This window comes from Falco punctatus, assembly GCF_963210335.1.
Source record: "Falco punctatus genome assembly, chromosome: 2".
NCBI classification, from domain to species: domain Eukaryota; kingdom Metazoa; phylum Chordata; class Aves; order Falconiformes; family Falconidae; genus Falco; species Falco punctatus.
In genome coordinates, this window is record NC_137581.1 from 93,336,465 (window position 1) to 93,359,188 (window position 22,724).

At 41.5% G+C, this 22,724-nt stretch overlaps 1 protein-coding gene across 1 annotated transcript in view; it reads left to right on the plus strand.

Annotated features, from left to right (window-relative positions):
• Nucleotides 1–7,745: 7,745 nt before the first annotated feature.
• Nucleotides 7,746–22,724, plus strand: part of VEGFD (vascular endothelial growth factor D) — a 31,130-nt gene continuing 16,151 nt past the window's right edge. The window contains exon 1 of the mRNA XM_080375265.1: nucleotides 7,746–8,388. Coding sequence (XP_080231391.1) covers nucleotides 8,299–8,388 — 90 coding nt within the window. The 5' untranslated portion in view covers nucleotides 7,746–8,298. The remainder of the gene's footprint in view (nucleotides 8,389–22,724) is intronic.

The following is a 22,724-nucleotide window of genomic DNA, read 5'->3' on the forward strand; positions in this document are numbered from 1 at the left end:
GTATACATTTGCTTCTCTAAACATCATTGAGGGAGATTATTAATTCTCCCCTGCTGATATCAGGGAGCTGATTTATCCTTTTATTGCCCTAGTGTTTGTGAATGTTAAAGCAGTGAAACCAAATGCAAATAATCAACATTTCATCCCCAGACTTTCTGAGTTGTTACTCTAAAGTGCCCTCAAATGGACATTAAGTCCTGAAATTAACTTTTGGGTCTTTGCTGTCATTGCAAACCGCTGTGTGCATACTCTCAGGGTGTTCACTGCAAGGTCAATTATGCTGAACCTTGTACTTGTTCTCAGATCATGTTATATATGCATATATTGCTCCAAGGATGTTGCTTCAGGGTGCTACAGAATTAAGCAAGGAAATCACATGCAGAAAATAAATGTATAAACCCCTCTACTGCTACCTTCTTGCTGTCATACCTCGCACAGTGTGGTTTCAGTTTGCCTAGGATTTGTGTAAAAATTTGCTTCCTCTGGACATCTTTTCTTCTACTTCTTTGCCTGTTGCCTCTGATCTGTTAGTTGCCTTTTTTTGTGAAAGTGTCTGTATGGGGAATGGGAGTCTCAGTTTGGGAGAAATGCTGGATGAAGGCAGTTGTTCCAAGGATTTTTTACTTCTGACAGTTACTGCAAAAAGCTGCTTTGTTTTGGATGAAGACAGGGAGAGACAGAGAGTGTGAATACAGGTATCTTTAAGCTATCTTGTGTTTCTGGCTTGACCCTGGAGTTCCTTGCTGGCCTGGAGGGGCAGGATGTTTTCATAGGACACTCTGGCCATGCCCACTGGGTCAAGAGTCTGGGACTTGGGCACAGCAACTGTTCCCAGGGGGGTGTTTCTGCTTATTTCAAGGCCTCACCTTCCTAACAGGACATCAGAACTAGGAAGCAAGAAACATCTGAGCCCAGGAACTTGGCTGGGCACTTGAACTTGAGGTATTCTGTATTACTTTTTTGAGTAGCCTGGATATGATTAAAATGTCCAGCAGGCAGCCAAAGGCTAGTATACATTTTAGGTAAATATATTTAGTTGTGAGACCAGCTTTTTCCTGTTGTCCTGTTATGATAGACTAAGTCATGCCTACAGTTCCACCAACTGCTGGTGTTGGTGAAGCCTGCCTTGGTGTCTGAAGTGCAAAGATGAAACTAATTTTGCATTTTCCACTTCTATCAAAAAGTCTGCCTACCTTAAAGAAATGTCGTGGTGAGTTGGGTGAAGGTCTCCAAGAACACTTGAAGGTGATCCTGTGGTACAGACTGCTTCAGAAAATATCCTTGGATGAATTCAGCTTTAACTGACCAGGCCTGTAACATGTATTTGCTCTTTTACCTCTGAGAATGCAACAGTTACTACACTAAATAAGTATTTTCTCATCTATGTTTTATAATGTTATTTTCATCATTATAAAGGTGTCAGATCTCCCTGATGTCTTGTAGCTGCTCTGCTGCCACCATCCACTCTACAGCCACTTGGATTATATTGCTGTGGGACCCTATAGTACTGGATAAGTAAAAGGAAATGATTACAGTACGAGCTGTGTTGTTGCTCTTCCATGTGGAAATATCTAACATCTCGTTATGACCAAACAGTAATTGCCAACAGTGCTACCTTTTCTGTTGCAGCAGGACTACAGAGTTGTCTACAGCAGGAGCAGATAAGGCTTTTTAACCTGCTTAAGACATTACCGGAGCTTGCAAGGTTAAGGATGTTGGTCACCTTCTGTCACTTCTTTCTCTTGAGAAATGCTAAGCTTGATGTGCACAATGCAACAAATGCCTATTCAGTTACACAAGTTGGTGCAAGCTGCACATACTCTTAAATCCCAGGGTGATTTAGCAATAATGCCATGTGTGCTGGAGAAAACGAGAATCTGTTGTAAATTTCTTTTTTACAAGCACCCATGAGTTTTGCTGTTTTGCTCAAAACCCATTCAGGATTTAGCAGTCTGGATACCGACTGTATCCCTCACTGCATTCTTACTGTACAGTAGCTGAGGATGAAGTGTCAGATTGAATGTAGACATTGAACTGTTGATGTTGAGTCCATCCTCTGCTTCCTTCCTTGGCTTTGTGAGCTGTTTCAGACGTCTGACTTGAACAGGTAGTGATCCTCAGACATACTTAAACACCAGCCAGTGTTCTGCAGTCAGCCTGGAGGCACGGCTCTTGCTGCAATGGTAGGTGTGCAGGATGCATCTGCTCCCTGGGCAGAGCTCCCCCTCTCCCTCCTTCTCTCTCTTCTTTTTCTCCTCTCCCCTCCATCCCCACTTTTTTCTCTCTTTCTTCTCCTTAACTGTGAGACCCCTTTTATCTTTCTGTTCACCTTACCTCATGTCCCTGTAGAAAGAAGCGAGGACTTACAAAAGTCACAAGTGAAATCAAGGCTTGTGAATGCTATTACATGCTTCTGTAATTGAAACTTGATTATTGTCCCAGTTGTGCCCTCATTAATGGTTATGTAAACAGAGATGGATGTGAAGACAAGCAGACACAGAGCTCCCATTATTGTAGACAAATATGAATTACAGGAATCAAGAGAAGGGTCTTGCTTTCTGGATCAGGGGCCCTCTAGGTTAGGCTCCTTAGAAGCTGGAGTTACACAGACAGACACAAAGGAAGCACTGAAACCAAAGAAACACCTATTTCTTCATATTCAGGCTAGCTAAAGCTGTTGCTCAGCACAGCAGCCATCGCCACAGTGGTTTTCCATCTTTCCAGGCATTAGGTATTACAATGTGAATGAGAGAAGGGTAAGAAGGCAGCTCTGCTCTTCATGGGGCTGGGGCAAAGCCTTTCAAAGACAAAGCAATTCAGAGGTATGTTCATCTTTCAAAAGTTCAACCAAAAATGTTTGTTTGTGATTTTTATCTGCCTTTTGCTAGCAGTGCTCCTCCCGCTGCATGCCGCTCCTGACAGCATCCCTCCGCTGAGCTGGGCCACAGTGTGGTGCGGCTGAGGACTGAACTGGGAGATACTCCGGTTCATATTTGCTAAAGCTAAGAACATGCCTGCCCTTCCACCAAGGGTGTGTTTGTAGCTTGTGTAGACATTCCCTAGTGAACTTTAAGCTAGCTAGATTGATGTATGGATAGCAGTTTAGCCACCACAGCCTGGAGCACAGTAGAGCACAGCACCCTGTCGGGCTGGCCTGCTTCTCGGGCAGGTTTTACAGCCTGTGCTGAGCTCTAGGTTTCCTGCAGCAAGTAGACAATTAGGCTGTCTAATTTAAGGGTAGGTAAAGCGTAATGTTAAGATATAAGGTACCAGCCTGGCTGGCATGAAGGCTGGCTCTGGAGGTGGCTGGTTGGCATGGCCACCACCCCACCACTCCACTAGCTCGGCTTCAGCAGAGTCTTGCCACGCTCTGAATCTGAAACTCTGCACATTGAGGTTTGCACATTTTTCTAAATTTTATCAATCCAGCTCAACATTTTGTGTGAAGTTTCAAGCAGTCTGCTATTTGATAGAAATTTCTGATGTCAGTTGCCATTATGCTTTATTTCAAACAGTAATAATAAATTGAGACTTAATTTAATAATGTGTACTGAGTGACCTCAAATTGCCATACAGTTGCTGTGTCATGAGTGTCTTACTAAGTCTAAGTTATTCTTCTTTGCAATATTTGAGATAATTGACCCAATTTTTCTTTTCTATGTAATTTTCATTAAAAAAAAAAAAAAAGTTCCTCTGTGTGTGGACTTCCTAGAAGGAATGTGCAGATCTGCTCATAGAATCATCTTACAAATACTTAATTGATAACTTTCATTAGGAATTATGTTATTTCCCTGAACATTGTGCCATGCTGAAACTTGAAATTATATGGAGTTCTCAAATGTGAGGTAACTGGTGAAATAATACTTTATTTGAATTAAAGGCAATGAACTGCCTTTACTGATCTCCAATTTTAACTATGCAATCTTAGACTGATCAATTTAACTGGAGTTTATTAAGGGCATATCCTTATAAGCCTGTCATGATCTGAGTAGTCCTATTGATTTATGGCTTACTCTTGTGTCAGAAGGCCTGAAATATCTTCCTTTTGTGTTTTGTACATTTCTCCAAATTAATATGGTTTACCTATCTGTGGGTGTTATCTTCAAATAGCTGAAGGAATTTACCATCTCACCTGAAAGAATTTCAGCTTGAAGAATATGAATTGTTTAGCACTTTCAAGTAAGTGTTCTGTTCCTTGGGTGTGTATGCATGCAAGAAATGCGTAAGATAAACATGGTGCTATGTTTTGAGTTCCAGTTGTCTGTACTGGCCTTTTTTCTCTTTAAAATGTGCTGTGAAGCCCAAGTATAGAACCTGCAGTGCACCATGGCAAGCAGTTCTTGTAGATAAGCTGCACTTGGTCTCATTCTATCTTAAAAATCAGTGGAAAGCACCAAGAAAGTATGATTAATCTGTTCTTAGGAATATCTGCCAAATTCTGGGTCTTTTATATGTTCCTTCCGTCACAAAAACGGAGTATGGGAGTCAGTGAATCAGGGTTTCTGTGCAATGTATGCGAGACTGTTACTCTGGAATAGTGTGTCATATGCTTCAAATATTATCGAATAACTTATACATACTGTTTGCAGATAAATAGATTTAAACTTCTTTTCATCCATAGTGTTCATCCATTTGAGACATCCGTGTTGATCAATATTTGAAATAGACTTAACTAAACTAAATTTTTAAGATCTTCTTGCAAAGAGCTGATTTGTTGCTGCAGTATTAATCTATTAGCTGCTCACCCAAACATGACATAAATGTTTGAATTCTTAGTTCGTTACACAATATTTAGCCTTGTTGATGTCAGTGGAGCTGCTTATTCAGCTAAAAAAGTAGAGTCATGTAAATAGACACGTAAATTTTATTTGAGCATGTTTTTATACAGTGCTAGATTTGAAAAGAAATACAGATCTGAGCCATGCACAGAACTGAGCAGGTGGTTCTACAATAGCAAACTGAGATAAAACAAGAAACTAGAATGTGAATATTATTAACTTGTGTTCATATACTAAATGCAAACAGGGCATAGTCCTGGAAGGTGTCTGGTCAGGCAGCAACTCTGTCTGCTGCTGTTGCAGGCAGCCTGCAATATAATCTCAACATACCTCTGAGTTATGAGCTCCAATGCAAAAGTATTTAAATTGTTCTCAGTGCTGCAGTAAGCTGGAAAAATTGTAAGAAAGGTGTGTGAGGAGCAAGGCTGAGATGATGCTGGAGGGAGCACTGATTCATATCCTGAACTGGAGGTGAGAGACAAGAACAATAGGGAAAGGGATGGGGATGGTGGTGCAGATGGTGAAAATGCTGTTTCCCAAAAATCCATCATCAGCGTTGCTCTGCTGTCCTATCTCTTGCTTTGCCTTTGCTTTCACTAACAACTTTGAGCTAGATTTAAAGCCTTCTGCAGTTAACAAAAAGGGTTTTTTTTCCTTCTTTGCTAGTCTTTGTGTCTGAGTCCTAAGGGAGAGGCTAGTATTTTTTTCTTCTGCCTGCAGCAACTAACCTGCTCTTGTAAACAACTTTGATTCAGTGCCTGAGGGTCAGTTCAGCCTTCCTGCCAAAAAGCCCTCTGAAGCCAGAGGTGGGTGAACCTTTCTGATAAATGGTTTGCTTTGAGAAAGATGCAAGTTTGGTCTTTCCAAATGTATTTGTAATTCAGAGTTGAATTTGGTAAGTAGCAGCGATGACCTAAAACACACACAAACTATTACGGTGGTGTTTCCGTCCAACATTTCCAAAACAAACAGCCTTCCTTTTCTAGTGCTACATTGCTAAGAGTCCCTTAACTACAGCTTGTGGGTCTTGCAAGGGCAGAAAGGCAATCACCACCCTCACCGTGAGCCTAAGGATGTAAGACCCCTTGGGTTTGAATTGCTTTCCTCCTTGATTCAGAGCAGAGACCTGAGTTATGCTCTTGTCCTCTGAAACGTGCCTTCCTTGCTGACTTGCAGAACATACCACCACAGGTGCTTTTCACTCTCCCCGCTGAAGCTGTTTTGCTTTGTGTAAGCAGTTAAACACTCACTGGGTTAACGGGAGAAATTCCATAGCTGGTATTTAAAACCCTCCATGCTGCTCCTGGGCTTTCTTTTGCTTCTGCCAGTTTATGCTGAGGAGAGATGATGCCTCTGAGAAGGACAGCAGCAGCCTGGCTGACAGCCAGAGGGAAGGCTTGCTGCAGGAGTCTGGCTGGTGAAATTGTGCACCAGCCCTGCCAGGGGGAACAGAGCAGCTCATCCCTGAACTGTGCTGGGGACAGGCTGCATAAGTATCCCACTCACCAAGCTTTAGGGCACGTATTGCTCCTTGCCTGCTCTGTGGATCTGGCTCTGTGTTTCAAATAACGATGTTGTAAATGAGAGATGTTTGTGGCCAGGCACTCCCTCCAGTTAACTACAGGTCAATGGAAAGTTATTAACGTGCAGCCCTGAGAGTAAAGTGGTTATTTTTTGTTTGAACCCTTATGCAGAAGCAGTGCATCCAAAGCTAAGGCATATTCATCTATTTTAATAGGCTTTCAGCTCCTGCAAAGACATGGATATTAGTATCAGAAGGAAAATGGAGACATTACATGAGGTCAAGGTGACCATACATAAGCATTAGATAACATGTTAATTTAAAATGATAAATGAAATAGTTAAAGTATTTTAATGGTAAATTAAAGTGCAGACACAGACTGTTCCTTGTAGCGTGGGGCCTCTGAAACTGTGTGAAGTCTGGCAGTCTGGGTGCAGGGAAGGTACGAGGGGCAGAAGCAGGCACACAGGGAGAGGAGCTTTTTCACACCCAATTCAAAGACATGACAGTCCTCCTGTCCTTGTATGAACCAGTGTGGGCTGGGTGGGGTTATAAGCCAAAAAATGAGAAATAGATTGCTTTCCCAAAACAAGTGGCAAAAGACAAAGCTAAAAAACAATACAGTTACGTATATGTTTTTAAAACATGACTCAGTTAACTGACAACAGCTGGATTCAAATAATTTTCTCTCCAATGTCTGTTTGTGGTGAATACCTAAGGAAGAAATTATGCAAGCTAATGACAGTTACAGGAGTATGACTTGTATTTAAGATAGCTACTGCTTGGATGTCAGAGGTAGGAAACCAGTGCTCTGAAATATTAGCTATATGACTGTTTTATATTAACAACCATAGAGTCTGATTCTGCAAACACTAAGCCATGTGAGAGTGGAACTACTCTCCTGAACACAATATGTAACACGAGTACAGCAATATAGATTTAACATTCATAATTATCAGAGCCTTTGTCTATGTTATAATTTTAAATGTTTGATTTCCATTTTGGATTTTAAATACAGAAATGTACAGAGAAAAAGCATGCACATATTGGGGCAGAAACAGTGATTGTGTCTCGTTGCAATAAAAATTTTTTTTTCCTTTTATATCTGTAGATTTATAAGATTTCATTAAAAAAAATCAAAACCTTGCTGTCAAAGATAGTTTTTGACTTACCTTTAAAAAATTATTCAGAAAACCTGATGCCATATGATAGAACACATTAAAGAAAGTCAGTCTGTCTATTTTCCTTTCCTTTCCCTCCCTTTTTTTAGAAGTAATTTAAAATATGTGTGGTGTGTAAGAAAGTGTGCTGAAGTTTCATGTTTCAGGTAATCTTCTTTAAAATAATGGGAATCCAGATTGCATCAGTTAGTTTAAAAACTGCTATGCTATTGGTAGGGACAAAATGGGATTAGAGCCAAAATTTGACTGTGTTACTGCCAAAGTCTGTATCAGATTTAAGACACATGCTTCTGCAAGCTTCCATGAAGGCTGTGAAAAAAGTTTTAATACAGAGTTGGATTACAGCTCTCGAGCTCAAAACATTGGCCATTACGCTACCATCTTAAAAGCCTGCTGTAACACGGAGCACAGAATAGAGCAGATTTCTTACATTTTCTGGACCACAGATGGATTTTGAATGCTTCGCTGTGTCTTGATGGAAGATATATTAACTTCATTAACTGGAATCCATACCCGATCACTTGTGAGCGTGTATGTGTATACATACAGATATATATCTATTTAAACCTTTATCATGATTTTCTTTCAAGTGTATCTAAAATCTGTTCTAAGAAATTACATTCTCTAGATGAACTTACAATTGTTTTGAGCAGTAAAGAGCCAGATATTTACTCTCCGATGTTGGGATCTTTTGTGAGTTTATAAGAGAAATTCTGGAAGCTTTTCTTTTCTGGTGATAGAGAAATGCATTTCAAAACGGACATTTCTGGTTGTATGATAACGACTGCATAGTAACCTGTGGATTTTAAACATCAGAATGTACAAACCGTGGGCAACTGTGAATATTTTCATAGTTTCTTTTCTACATCTGCTGCAAGGATCTGACTATGAGAATGGATCTGTGAAGGTAGGTGATCTTTATTTACAGTCATTCTTAATAATCAAAATTGACAGAATTACATATATTTAATGTGCAAGGTTGTGGTCTTTTTGATGTTTTGGTACTTTTTTTTTTCCTTTTTGTGATGGTGTAGTTGCACAGTTGTTTAGCAGCCATAGAGGAAAAAAAAACTATAAAGTTAAACCCATATTTGCTATTCAATATTTTATGTCTTTAGTTATTAAGTACTTGTTTACTTTGTTCTTAAGTTAAACTTTTAGTGTCATTCATGCAAAATAAAAGCAAAATCTAAACAAAAATGCAAGTTAGAACATTTAGAATACTTGTTAAATATACTTTTTTATTTTAGGTATTTATAATTGCAGGAATTAGTATTCTGGTATTGAAAATTTTCCTCCAAAAACGTGCTTTCATCAGTTGTTTGCTTGTTTGCCAGAAATCAGAAAAATATTTTTCTTTTGTTTTTTTGGGAGATATTATCCAGGACTTTAAAATAAGCAGCAACTAGTAATAATAGAGCATACTGCCTGGGAATTAGCCTTTCTTCTGAATATAATACATGCAACAAAATTTAAGCTGAAGCCTCACCTTGTGAGTAGGATTTTTCAGATCTGACTTTCTGAGACAATGTGAGAACATCCAGGACAATCATTTAGAAAAATCAGAACAACAACTGCAACAACTTTCTACATGTGCATTGTGTCCAAAAATGATTAATTCAGTGTGTGGTCCAGAACAAATTATTGTTTTTCACTAACAGAGCAAAACAAGCTAATACTTTCGTTTTCACTTCAGAAAACCTCCTGCTTGCAAGAGATGACTACACACTAGCCTGTGAACTGCATTGCATACTGACCTGTGTTTTAGAAAAGAAATGCTAGGTTATGTGCTTAATTGCAGGCTGCTGTTGCCAGCACAAGAAGTTAGCAGTGGTGAGCAATGTGTGCCTCAGGATGACTGATGACTAACCCCTTCCTTTGCCTCCTCCCCATTCACAAGCTTTTAATTTACAACCTCAGTAATCAGTTCTTTGACCAGAGTAATCAGCCTTGTATACATTACCTTTATGCACTGCATGATAAAGGACTGGTTTCTTACATGTAGGAATCAGTTTATTTAAACCAGAAAGCGCTTTCTAATATAGAATACTTACTGTTGATAGTATTGGCAGCGGTGATAATTCTGTCCGCATGTGGGAAACAAGTTTATTCAGCATAGTAGCACACTGCTAGTTAGTCCTTTAATTAAATGCTGAAACCATATCCACTTTGCCTAGAAAAAATACAAGAGCTCTTCTTGCTAATTTAGACTGGGTTTTAGTTTATTGACTGTGATAGGATTGTCTGTCCAACATCCAGAGCTGTAATTCTTTTCATTGAAATTTGGCTACCCCAGCTTAGCCACAGCGTACTGTACATAATGACAAATCACTGTTAGCTTCCAAGATTATCCTAAAGGTATTGTGTAGATCACACTAAAAAGGGCTGTGTTTCACATGCATTGGTTACTGATTGTCACAAGGAAAGGACTGGTTTTCCACTTGTTCTGGCTCTTTCTGTGTAGAGATTTTTGGCTAAGCTGTTGATTAGTGTTCTTTTAATAGTTTACATGGTATGTTAGATTTCTGGTCATGCTAAAGCATGTATGACCTGTGGGCTTTTGTGTGCGTACGTATGTGGATATACCCCACAAAAAGTCCTTCATGTTACAGCATTAATGGTACACAGGGTTATGCCTGTTCTTACCATTTGCACCTCAAATTGCACTTGCAGAACACAGGAGAGATGTATTGCATTCACCTACCTTATCTTATATTTTTAAGGTTCTGTAAGATCAATGGCAGTATTGCCTGGATAAAACCCACAAGGTCAGGGTGCAGGTAATACACAGCTAACGAGACCCAGGAAGTGCGAACAACCAGCAGCCTGCCCTCCCCCTGTTAGATGAGTTCAGGCAGCTGAGCTCTGCCCAGGACACCTGAAGTTTTAATCCTGTTGATGGTTTAAACCATCAGGTGGTGTCAGAATGGTATTATGCAACAGTTTCGGGGGGCTAAGGATTTAAATACTTTTTTATACCCCTTTGGCAAGTAGCCTAATTAATGCCATGAATTTTAAAAAGCTTATGTACAAGCTGCCATGATAGAGAAGTATCCCCGTTGTGCTTGGCTTTTCCCAAGTCTTCAGAAACCCCATCCTCTTCTGGGCACAGGAGTCCCTTTTCCCGATATGTGCACACCAAGGTTGGTTGTCCCCTGCCCATCACGCCCAGCTCCTTCCTCTCACCACTCCTGACCTCTTCCAACCCCAGCTTTTGATCCATGTTCCCTCACCTCCAGGACTCAGGGTCTCGGTTTCCCCACTGGGCTCCTGTTTGTGCTCTCCTTTCTACTTGATTCCTCCTGGGTGGGGATGTCCTGCTTCTCTTTCAGACCCTCAGGAGGTCTGTCCAACTTCCTCAGAGACAGCCCTACTGGACCCTTTTCTCTCCAGTCATGTCTGACCACGGTCCCTGCTTCTCTCCTCCATCCCTAGCTTCTTGCTTTGTCTCTGTGGTCACAACTTCCCAGCTTTTTTTTTTTTTTTCCTGACCCCAGTTTCTAGTTCTGGTCTCCCCAGATTCTCTCAGCCTCCTTGGCCAGGTCTTGTCCTCTTCCACCAGTGTTCATCTCCTTCCCCCCTCCACAGGCAAATCTGGCAGCTTCCCTTCCTTGGTTGCCCGACTCCTGTGGCCTGAGATCTCCCAGCCCCATGGGCTGGACCTGCAGTGCCTTGCACCTATGTCCTGCTCCACTCCCAAATGCAGTGGGGTCAGCACAGGCCCCATATGCTGAGCGTCTAGCTGCTAAACCCTGGCAGGTCTCTGCTGTTGCTTTCAGAGGTTTTTACGTTTGCATGGATTTTTGCAGAGACAGCAGTAGACACATCTGGGCCAATAAAGGTTCCTCAGGTGTCAAAACTTCACATTTGTGTTCCACAGAGGGGAAATGCCAGACGTTTGCAAAGATGAGATTGCCAGAAAATGTTTTTGCACGGATAAAGAAGGAGCTTCATCTTCAACTGCGGTCAAATCATTTTGACAGAGAAAGCAAAAAAAAAATTATTCAAATAATTTTGAGGCAGACATCTGGCATGGAAAGTTTCAGCCTCAACATCTAACATCTGGCAGTGTTATAAACAACTGGAAAACAGTCTCATGATGGGGAGCAGTGGGCAGCCTCAGCTGGGAGAGCGCAGCCGTGCAGGTGTCAGGCAGGGCTCCTTAGCTGAAATCACGTCAAGGCTGGCAGGAAGCCTCTGCCTCGCACGCCAGTTGCTTGGTTCAGGATGCCAGCCTGACAGATGAAGTTCTCATTGAACAATTGGATTCCCACATGGGTTTTCTGCACTTTGAGCATTACCCCCACCCCTACCCCCCATCAGGAAGTGCTTTAAAAATTCCATGTTGAAGTTTTGTCCTGACAATCTCTTACGTTTTGGAACCCCTCAGCTAGGGAACCGCAAACTTTGCTGTCTGTTTTCCTGTCTCTCTCCCACACATTTTTCCTTTTCTAGAGCAACGACAGATACAGGCTACTTTTTCCCAGAATTTTAAAATTAGATGCAAAGAGCTATGTCCTATATTCATCAGAGGTAAGGTGAATTTTTTGCCAAGAAAAGCCAATGATCTGTCAGAGCTGTTTCTGCCTTCCAACACTTACAACGGCCTCTCTAATGAGGCTGCAAGGTCTTGATCTCTGAGAATCTGAGTCTCATTGCTCCCTGCCCTATTCTGCCCCTTACGTTACTAATAAAGTGCTAGGGGGAGGGCAAGAGTAAGGGGCAACTGGTAATACCCAAATTATAACAGAGTCACAGCCTTTTCTGTTTGCAGAGACCTTCTCCCCATGGTGCACCCTCCTTTGGTTCATTAGAGAGAAATCCACAGCTGACAGGCTGAGTGGTGTCACTGAACTAGAAATTCGCTTTCTGATCAGAAGACTGAGGGGTTTGATGTGTTTAGCCCAGGAGGTAAACATGGCTGCTGTCTGTTACATGCGCTCCTTTTCCACAGCTAAACCTGAAAAAGGTAGTAAAGAAGTAAAAAAAACTTCTATACTAAACATCAATACAGCCTGGCATGGTCATTTTTGATCTAACACCTCTTCCTAGATTCAACAATCTTGTATTGTCACTGTGAGCTGGACAGAGGTGGATGCCACTTTCCAAACACAGCTGGTACATAGCCCTTGCCCACTGGTGAGAGTGAAAAAACACTTCCCCATGATCCTCAGACCCTGGACCACCTAAGTGGAGAATGCCTTGCCCTTGGGAAGGCATGGAAATACTGGAGAGCCATCACACCATGAGTGAAAGGAATCAGGAAGCTCTTTGCATCTCTCCCTTCCTAGAGCCAGCTGCGGTCTGTCTGTGCAACAAAAACAGAGCTCTGCAAAGAAATCTGAGCAGCAGAGCTGGATATAAGCTTTTGTCTCTGTAATTACCACTGACACTGTTTTTCAGACAGACCTACAAAGCTCCTTAATAACTGCTTGCAAATGTGTGCTCTGTTTCTAGGAAAGAGAGATTCTAATAAATTTTCTATCTCCTGTGATATCTTCCTGAAAGGTAACTCCTGAAAGTACAGAAAACTCCTCAGCAGCTAGAAAAAAAAACACAACTCTAAAGGTTGTTGAAAACAATTTCTCTGTTTAAGCTAGGCTTTTCATCCTTGCATCCAGCTTCCTTTCAAAGTTAGCAAACTTTTTAAAATGAAGATTATGAAGTTGTCATTTTCAGAAGTATTTTATTACCCCAGCTTTTTCACTGCTGCTGTTAATTCTCTGTGATTACCATCTCTGATAGGCACGATGAGCCAAAAAGTGTGAAAATGTACTTGCTGCATTCCTGCAGAAATGATTGTGCTTTTCCTTCAGGAGTGGGAAGATATCAGGGAGGTTGTGAGGAAAGCCAATTTATTCTGACTTATCTGCTACTGCCTTGACAAGGTACAGCAAAGGATAAAAGAACAATTCTGTATTGTTGCCATGCATCTGTCCTTGGCTCTTATCAATTTGGAAAGGGAACTTATAACATGCTGCTACTTTATCAAGAGCAGTTCTTGCTCATGAGAAAGAGCAAAAAAATCCCTCACAGCTGCTGATCCAGTCCAGTCCATCTCAGCTAGGACTGTAATGTCCAAGGATAGAGCAGGGCTCTCAAAAGTACATCAGGCTGTTTAATCAGATGCAGTGTTTGAGAAATTAATTCTAATAGTCAGCTGTTTGAAATGAAGACAGCAATACATAAACTTTGACATCAGTTGTGGCTCAAATCTAAAACTGTGAAAACAAGGGGAGGCAGGAAGGCAGGTTCAGAGGGCAGTGAACCAACTTTCTGTTAATTTGTGGTCTCAAGGAAACCAAAACAAGCAATCAGCTCCAGCTCAGTGAGTGTTGCTTGTCTCTATTTTCTGCAGCCTACTTGTGCTTTCTCCCTCACAGGCATTTGCATTCTTTCTAACCACTGATGTGGTAGTACTGATGCAGGCTCCCACAGGAAGCAAACAGTCTGCTGGAAAATGGAAAAAAGAGCTGGTGCAAACTGTGGCCTGTGAGACCTCTGCCGTTGTGCCTGCAAATATTGTTCTGATCAATACTGTCCCTAGTCCAGACTAGATCTGAGTAAGGTTTACTTATGTCTTATCTCCTGTGGACACCATATTGGTATTTGGGAAAAATAAATAAGATATAGTTGTTGTAGGTGATTACTCATGTATTCTTATTCCCTTTAAAAATTTTCTACAGTAGCTTTTATAGTTATTTTATAGTAAATGAATAGGATCTATGTTGCTTTTAGACCTTTCTCTCAGAGCAAGTAATCCAGTTACAAAACTGGCCATTGATGTTCTTGGGCTGAGCTTTGAGATGTAGTTCCAAAATGACTGTATTGCTCAGCTTTTCTGAGGGAGGTGGGGGAGATGTCCTGAGATATTTTGCTGCAGGGAAGTAAATCTGATACCTTTCCTACAGAAACCCTTATTTTAAGAATTCCTTTTTCCTCCCACTATGTGCCAGTCCCTTATCTACTTCTCCACCTGCTCCCTAACTCCCAGGACGTTTTGCAAATCTTCATAATTCTTGTTGGGATTTGAAGAATGGAGACAAAATGCTGTGTGCCCCCACTACAGCTGCAGAGACCTCATTTGCTGATGGGAAGACCAAGCAGAATTTGCTCTTTTTTTTGATATCCCTGTGAAAGAGCTATATATGGGCTTCTGTATCAATGAATAGCAGAACAATTGAGCAGGGTATTTTAGTCTGCTCACATTAAGAAAAATTCAGCTTCCTGAAGGATATTTATATTTGCATATTTTTTCATATATCCCCCCCCCCGCCCCCCAATGTGACTTAAAGTGTGCGACCACTCAGCTAGTAGTAGAACGCCATCTAGGGTTCTTCCTGCTTCAGCAAAGTCACGCTAAGTACAAGGGACATACAGCTGAACACATGGGGTTTGGCAATCCAGCCTGAGCGCCACATGGGTTTGGAAAGGGGTGGCTGTTCTCCTTATTATCAGGATGTTAGGACGGCGTTGTCTGAGCCATGCTTGCAGGTGGGAAGCATGCTGGGTTATTTTTAAGAATTCATTGTCACCAACTGCAGCATGGTCGCTTTTTGTGTGCAGTTGGGGAAGGAATTCTATACGAGTCGGGTTGAATTGCAAAAAAAGTTGCATCATGTTACTGTATTTTATGTCACATTGCATGTAGAGCATGTGCCATACAAACAGGCAAAACTTTTCGCTTTAACTAGCAATGTGACTCAGAAACCATGTTAGGATACTTTCCTGAACTGTTAGGGAAATATTACTAAAGAAAAAATACAGTTCCAGGAAAATGTGTGCATGTGATCAGGGTAACATAAGTTCATTCAGTACTGGCAATGGCTTTGCTTTGTGAAGTGACATTTTGAAACCTGGCCATCCAATTGGGTAGTCACACTTCCAAAACATTTATTAAAGTGTCTTGGGGCAACCCAGAAACCAATGAAAGCACTAACTGAAGGAACCTTCATCATATTTAAAAATATTTTTAGTGTTAAAAGCATGCATAGTCATCTGATTTCATTCAGGTCTCTATTACTGAGCCATTCCAAAACCACTGTCTAAACCTCAGTGACTTCCAAAGAATGGACAAATATCAAAAGAAAGTGACTACAGTCTGGACACACTCTTTGTAAACACATATAATATGCTATTTTTGACATGTGTACCCTGTCACAATATTAGACTAGCACTAACATTGTCTGTGATGGAGTAAGTGCTATGTAACGTTCCTAGCTGCGCATCACAGCTGCCTGACCAGATTGCAGCAATGCAAGATGATACAAACCAGCATGCAAGCAGAGGGTCAGAAGATGTCCTGTAAGACTCCCAAGGCTGTCAGTAGATTTGGGATATATCAGTGAGTTGCCACCCTGGACATTTATGACAATCCATTTGTGTCCTTTCACAGACCAAGCAAATAGACTTTGTTTGATCCACTGTAGGATGGACCTAAAGGTAAACTCTCCGTGTAGATGACTAGTCTTGAACAGGAAGAAATTCCATACTATAGCAGACCTACTCTTCCACTTGCCCATCCGGCTTTTTCATTACTGCCGACAGAATGATGCACAGTGAATGTTGTCACCTTCAGAATCACGCTTCAGCTGCTGTGAGGATGTTTCCCACAAGAGCCAAAAGACCTGGCTGGAGGAAGAAATATTAGTTTGATGGGAGTTACAGCTGATTCTCAAAATGTTTGCTGGCTAGAAGAAAGCCTCCCTTATTTTGCTGTAAAGACCTAGCTGGCTAAAAGTATATAGTTGTGAGAGGTATTTTGATAAAATACTGTCAGTCTCTGACTGCTTTGGATATGAAAAAGAATATGAACTATTCTGAGATTTATGCTTTCACAAAATCATGCACAATTCTGATAGTTTTAGTTCTTTGAATATTTTGGTTCATTCAAACCAAGAATATAGCAACCAAAATGTCTCATCTCTGAGTATTTTGATAATGTAAGCACGCTACTAAAGTGCAAGAGGTCCTATTTGTTTGCTGTGGCACCACCGAAGATCTATTCTAGTTCAAAAGGCCATTCAAAATATAAAGCAGCTGTTCTTTTGAAGTCATAGGGTAGCTAATTTATTTGCTTGTGAAAACATGTCCTCTTCAGCTAAAGTAGAAAATGTTTTATCACCACCTTGACCACAAAGTTTAGGAAACTGTAATTAAGTCTCCTGTCTTCACTGGAAGTAAGGCTGGAGCCCAAGGAGAGAGACTTCCAGGATGGGGGGTCTGGTGGGAGATTTTTACCACACTGAACATCAAAGGTGGAGCAGTCTAGAAGTTGTTTCTCCTCCAGTTTTGGATCTTGGCCAGATGATGTACTGACAAGGTTTTAGCAAAAGAGGCCTTCAAACATCACATCTGTATCAGTGAGAATTGTGGCAGCCTCAGGTAAATGTCCCCCTGTCAGCCTCTTGCCCCCTCATACCACACCCAGTCAAACTATAAGTTTTATTGTTTTATGTTCCTCCCAAACCCCCAAGTAATGTATCTGTCAGTCCTCCTTTCTGTGCTCTGGCAATTCTCCACTGCTTTTCTTACAGGACAGGGCTCTATGCAGTTTCTCCTTCAGCAGCCATGACACACAGGCCTTCAGGATGAAGCGGTGTGATCACAGTCGCCCTTTCCTGAGAGGGTGCATGGCCAAGGCCAACACTCTTTAACCTTGGGGGCAGACAGGGGAGAGGTTTTGCTTAAGCTGTGGGCGAGGGAAGCAAAAGGGTTTTTTTTCCAATGCCTGCTCTTCAGTCCTTCAGCTTCTTCTGGGAAAGCAGGCACTTGTGAGGGTAGAGAGGTGACCTTCAGGCTTTCCACTCAGAGTAGCACTCCTTCTCGGCAGGCACAGCGGGAGTAGCTGTCTGGGCATTACAGCCAGGCGATGCACGTCTGACATGCATATTTTTGCTGGTGCGAGCTACATGGAACCTCCCTTCGATGCAGCTGCAGAAAATGCTGAAGTAGTGGGCACAGCTGAAAATATTAGCAGGCAAATCAAGGTATCAATTTTCTGAGGACACTTTGAAAAGCAAAAAGTGCTGCCCTGGTACTTTGCCTCCAAGCCCCAAACCCCCAGCTTCTTTGACTATCATACACCAACTGCAACTGTAGGATTTCTCAACTGTAACACCATCCTTATTAATTTTATATTTAAGGAAAGACTATAGAGGCCATTTCTAACCTCTTAAAGAAGAAATTCAGTCCAGTTGCATATTTTTGCTAGATACTTGCACAATATAGCTGTACACTTTCAATACAATTCTCACTGGAGAAAGCATCCTCTTAAAAAAGTGACAGCTGGAAATCTGCCTCACAGGGCCTAAACTTGCCCCCACCATAAGCAGCATTTCCCTCCAGGTTATTAATGGTGTAACTGATGATCCATCTTATTTTAGTATATATTGTTTAGTCTGGATAAGGCAGTGCACTGGGAAAGCCTAAATTTTTTACTAAGTATTAGAACAGAATTGAGTATTTGTTTAAACAGTCACCATTTGAAGGTGGAATGAAGTGCTGCATGCACCTGAAACCACCTATGCTTCTAATAATGACGGCAAAGACTGTCATGGTCACTCAAAAATCCCATGACAAGCCCATCTGTTTCATAGAATAATATTATTAGGAATTCAAAATATCTCATTGTTTTGTCTCTCTGTGGCCATGTTTACTATAATTAAAAATAGCTTATTTGTGCACTAATAATGCATAGATAAACATGCTTCCAGAGGGGATACAGTCAGGGATGAGACTTTGTATATCAGAAGTTCATAGCTGACAGGGAATCAAACTTCTGATTTTATTGGAACAGTTGAAATGTAGATGTTCTTTCTCTGCTCAGAAATGAAATACAATGGTGATGATAAAATCAATGCAAACTAGTATGTGTCAGATGAGGTAGAGTTAGACACCTCATGCTAGATGTTTATAGGGTGATGCAGTTCCTTGTTGATAAGGCAGTAAGTCACTCCCGCAAGCCTGTCATTTTCAAGCTGCAGAAGATTCTCTCACTGTTTTATTACCCATTATGCAACACCCCAAGGATACAAGATTCTGTATTATATACAATATTTGTTATGATAAAATTTGGCAATGGCTAAGTCCCTGCTATCTCAAATTCATGGCCCATCACTCTGAGCAATATTTTCTGTTACTATACTCCTTTTGGATGAATGCCTTCCTCTGTTTTCTCTCATCTTTTACTTTGGCTGTAGACACCACATTAGGGATTGCCTCTGTTTTGTGTTTCTACTTGACTCCGTACTCCTAAACAGCCACAATAATGCTAAAAATACTACTAATAATGATGAAAATCCTCAAAAGGGGTTCCTCTTACTGTCGAAACTCCACACAAGCTTGCACTCTCATCAGGAAAATGGTCAAACAAGAGACCTTCAGACACCATGTAGATCTTCATTGGTTTTGCAATGGCAGGAGCTGCCCTGTTTTCCTGCCAAGAGAAAACAAGACTTTTCTACAGGAACTTCTTTATAGTTCCCTGGCCACACCTGCTCACAGTCGGTGTGCTGTGAGCCACAGGCTGAGCAACTGGTCCCTATGGCTCTGAGGCAGGGAATGAAGCACTTTCTTCTGACCAGACAGCTGCCGTGCTGGCCTTCAGCCAGTCCAGGGTCCTTCGGACCGTGGGGTGCAGTTGCAATTCCTGGTTGTTTGTATTTGTGTACCTGAGAAAAACTGACTGCTGTCCCTCATAAATTGCTTGTGCTTTGGATAAGGAGAAGGGATTTAATCTCATTTGACTGCTCTCAGTTGAGTGGGATTCGGGAGTTAGTGACCTGCCAACTCCTCCTTCAGCATCAATGGAGAGAAAGAGGCAGTTTGGAGTCACAGTTTATCCAACAGGCTTCAGAATTAGATGAACATGCGCCCTATGGACCTATTTTTCTCTGTTAACTATAACAGGAGTCTCAGATAACTATTTCATATTTTCAGGCAAATAACCCATAGGATCAGATTTTCCTTATTTTTAATGATTGTGGGGTGGCAGGGAGCTGTAAGCAATCTACCTCTGCAAGATAAGCGCATAACCATGACCAGCTCATACACTGTTGTAAAAACACCTTGGAAAATGCATCACAGAAGAAAAGGGCGTCATTGTCAGGTGTAGCATGTATAGCAACAAACTTCCCTGGTATTTTCATGTGGCAATGAATCAACTACCTAGTATTTAAACTGGTTTGAGTCTAGTTCTGAGAATAGCCTTCCAGCAGCACAAAAATGGGGGGGATTCAACTTCTGGTTGCATCAAGCTTTCATCTCCTACATGACTTCTCTGGAACCTAATGCAGCTGCCACTGCTGCATTAAGCACAGAACACTCACACAAAGATTCGAAATGTCCTCGCATGCTGCCAGAGTGCCCTCACTTTGCAATGAAACTACATACACCCCCCCACCCCCCACCCCACCCCAGTTAATTTTGAAAGATTTAACCTGAACTTAGCTTAAACGTGTTTGGCCATGTTTGTGATATGTGGCATTAAAAGTCATCACTCTGTGTTATGCAGCTACAATCCGCTTTCCCTGGCAAGATAAAGCTGTTACCTTCTTTTTGTTGCTTCAGTGTCGAGAGGATGGATCACAAAAGAGTGCGAGGTTATTGAGAGGTTCCTTAATCATTTGTCCTGGCCCCAGACACAGTGATAATGTTGAAGATTTCCATTGTTTATGCAGCACTTGCCACAATAGTATCTGTGACCCTAACTCAGAAAAACAATCCTTTTCAGAAGAGTCCTTACATGTGTTTAGCTTTAAGCAGAGGTTTAAGTCCCACTGTGGATAAAGGTTGTGAGGGTGGGGCTTAAGGAAAGGGGTCACCTGTGTAATCTTTCAGGATGTATGTCCTGGGTCTGTGGCTGTGTACTGTTGCAGTATAGTGAAATGCAATCAGGACTTTCCTCAGAGCAAAATATGGATTTTGATCAAGCTTTATTGTTGCCTCCTCAGGCACAAAACCCATTATTCACCATGCATCTGTTTTCTTAGATAAAAGTACTGATAGCTGCTGATGGCCTTGGAAAGAAATAATTTTGGGTCCTAGGCATGTGTTTGTGCTATAGGTCCTCAAATAGATTTAGGACTTTAGTGAGCCTTTTACTATCATATTCTACACACCTTTCCTCTGTTGTTCAAAATACCTCCAGCAGATCCTGAAACACATTGTTAATGAAAAGACCATCTGTGTCAGGCTGGAAAGAATGGCACATACAAAAAAGAGGAGTTCTGCAAACACGGGTTCTTCTGGCTGACTCAGACATCCGTTTGAAAAGGGTAGGGTACTTTTTCTTAGGCAAGAAATCTAGAAGCTTGTCAAGCATGGACAAAAGGTGCAAACTGCTGAGCTGCAGCACCGGGCAGGAGACTGTCAGTACTGACTCTTAAGACAAGGCCCAGTTTGAACAGTGCAGACTGGGTGTGCGATTGTGCATCTGTATGACATGATGCATAAGCCAAATATTTAAGTGGCGTCAGTAAACAGGGTAATGAACTCAGTGTCTGATTTAAGCCAGGGTCCAAGGTGGGAAAGGCCACTGAACGTACCACCACTTTTTCTCTTGTTCCTTTCCAATGCTAACTACTTTTAGGGGTTTTCTGGCATTTCAGATTCCTAGGAAGAAGATAGATAGCCCATTATGGTTTCTTTTGGAAGGACAGAAGTTGTAATTATCCAAAAATCACAATGCTAACCCACATTATCATTTCCTCATGTCAATGATGTTGCTCATAGCCCAAATAGAGGAAAACAGATACTCCTCTTTGAGTTGAAGAATAGTTTTGGAACATATGAAATGTCAATGTTACAAAAAAAATACAAATTCATTTAAATATGAATCTAATTTTTATCTCTGGATATTGGATTCGTTCTTAGATAAGATACTTAGCAAAATGGTATTAAAAGCAGCAGTAAGCTGAAGAGATAAGAATGAAGTACTTAAACCTACTACTTTGATATCTGCTACTGATGAGCTCTACACAAACATTTCTTGTAGGCAATAGCCTCAAGTATTTGGTTGTCTACAGACTGTACATTTACAGGTACTGAAAGTTTAGGACATTTGGAGTTTTCCAGTGATACGGCTCCACAGGTAATCTGTTCATTTTGGAAGCACGTAAAGGACATTACTCTGGCCCTTTGCCAACGGCTCCTTCTCTACTTTCTCTCTCAAGCCTTAATGTGTACTTTAAGCTTTCTGGAGCCAGAGATCAGCATTTTGCTACCTATGTGAACCATGCGAAGTGCAGTGAAGTCCTCCTCCACACCTAGGTTACAGCCATTAGAACAAACAACTCCCACAGTGGTGACAGCTCACCCCAGCTGACTACTAAAATTTGGGTCAATGTAAGGGAAGTAGAATGAGGCTATGGAGGGGAGAAAAATGTATGTTCTTCTGCACCAGGAGGCTGAACAGCTTAGCCTGAGGTAAGTTTCATTAGATTCCCACATGGCAAAATATGGGGAAAGGAGTTAAAAATAAACATTAAAAGCACAGTGGTATCCAAACAGTACAAGATGATGACAGCAGAGAGGAGAATGGGAGGGGAACTTGGAAGGCAGGCCTGTAGTTATCAGAGAAAGCCTAAAATAGGGGGGTATCTGAAAAGTGGGAAATAGCATGTGCAGATGGCTACAGTCAGGAGAAGGAGACAGGTGGAAGCTCTGTTTCTCTAGCTTTTTGTGAGGAGCTGGTCTCCCAGAAATGTCAGTGGAGGTCTGACCTCTCTGCGCGCTTCCCCCTGCTCTGTGGCTGAGCAGGGAGCTCCACCCTTGTTCAAACACTGATTTTAACTGCTGTCCACTCCACATCACTATAAGAAGGGATGAAGTCCTTTATCATCACATGAGAGGTAGGTTTGGGAACTGTTAAACCTAACACCTTTCTCCAATTTCACATTGTGAAACATTAATTTTTCTGTGCAAAGCTGCACTCTTCTAAGTGGGACTTTTCAGTCAATCTGTTTGTCTATATATAAACAGGGCTTGAATTTAAACTGCAATATATGAAAGAAGTCTCCACATCTGTGAGGTGCCAGCAGCCCTATGGGCACATCATCTATGGTATTATCTGAGAATGTATGAGGTTCTGTGTTTTCATTTGATACCATCCTTTCCAAAACAGGATAACTAGAAATTAATGGTTTGGAAAGATTCTGTGATGACACGTTATTCAGTGCTGCTATGTCATAGCAAGGAGGGTGCCTGACTGAAGTAGTTCAGTCTGTGGTGTCCAAGGCTGCA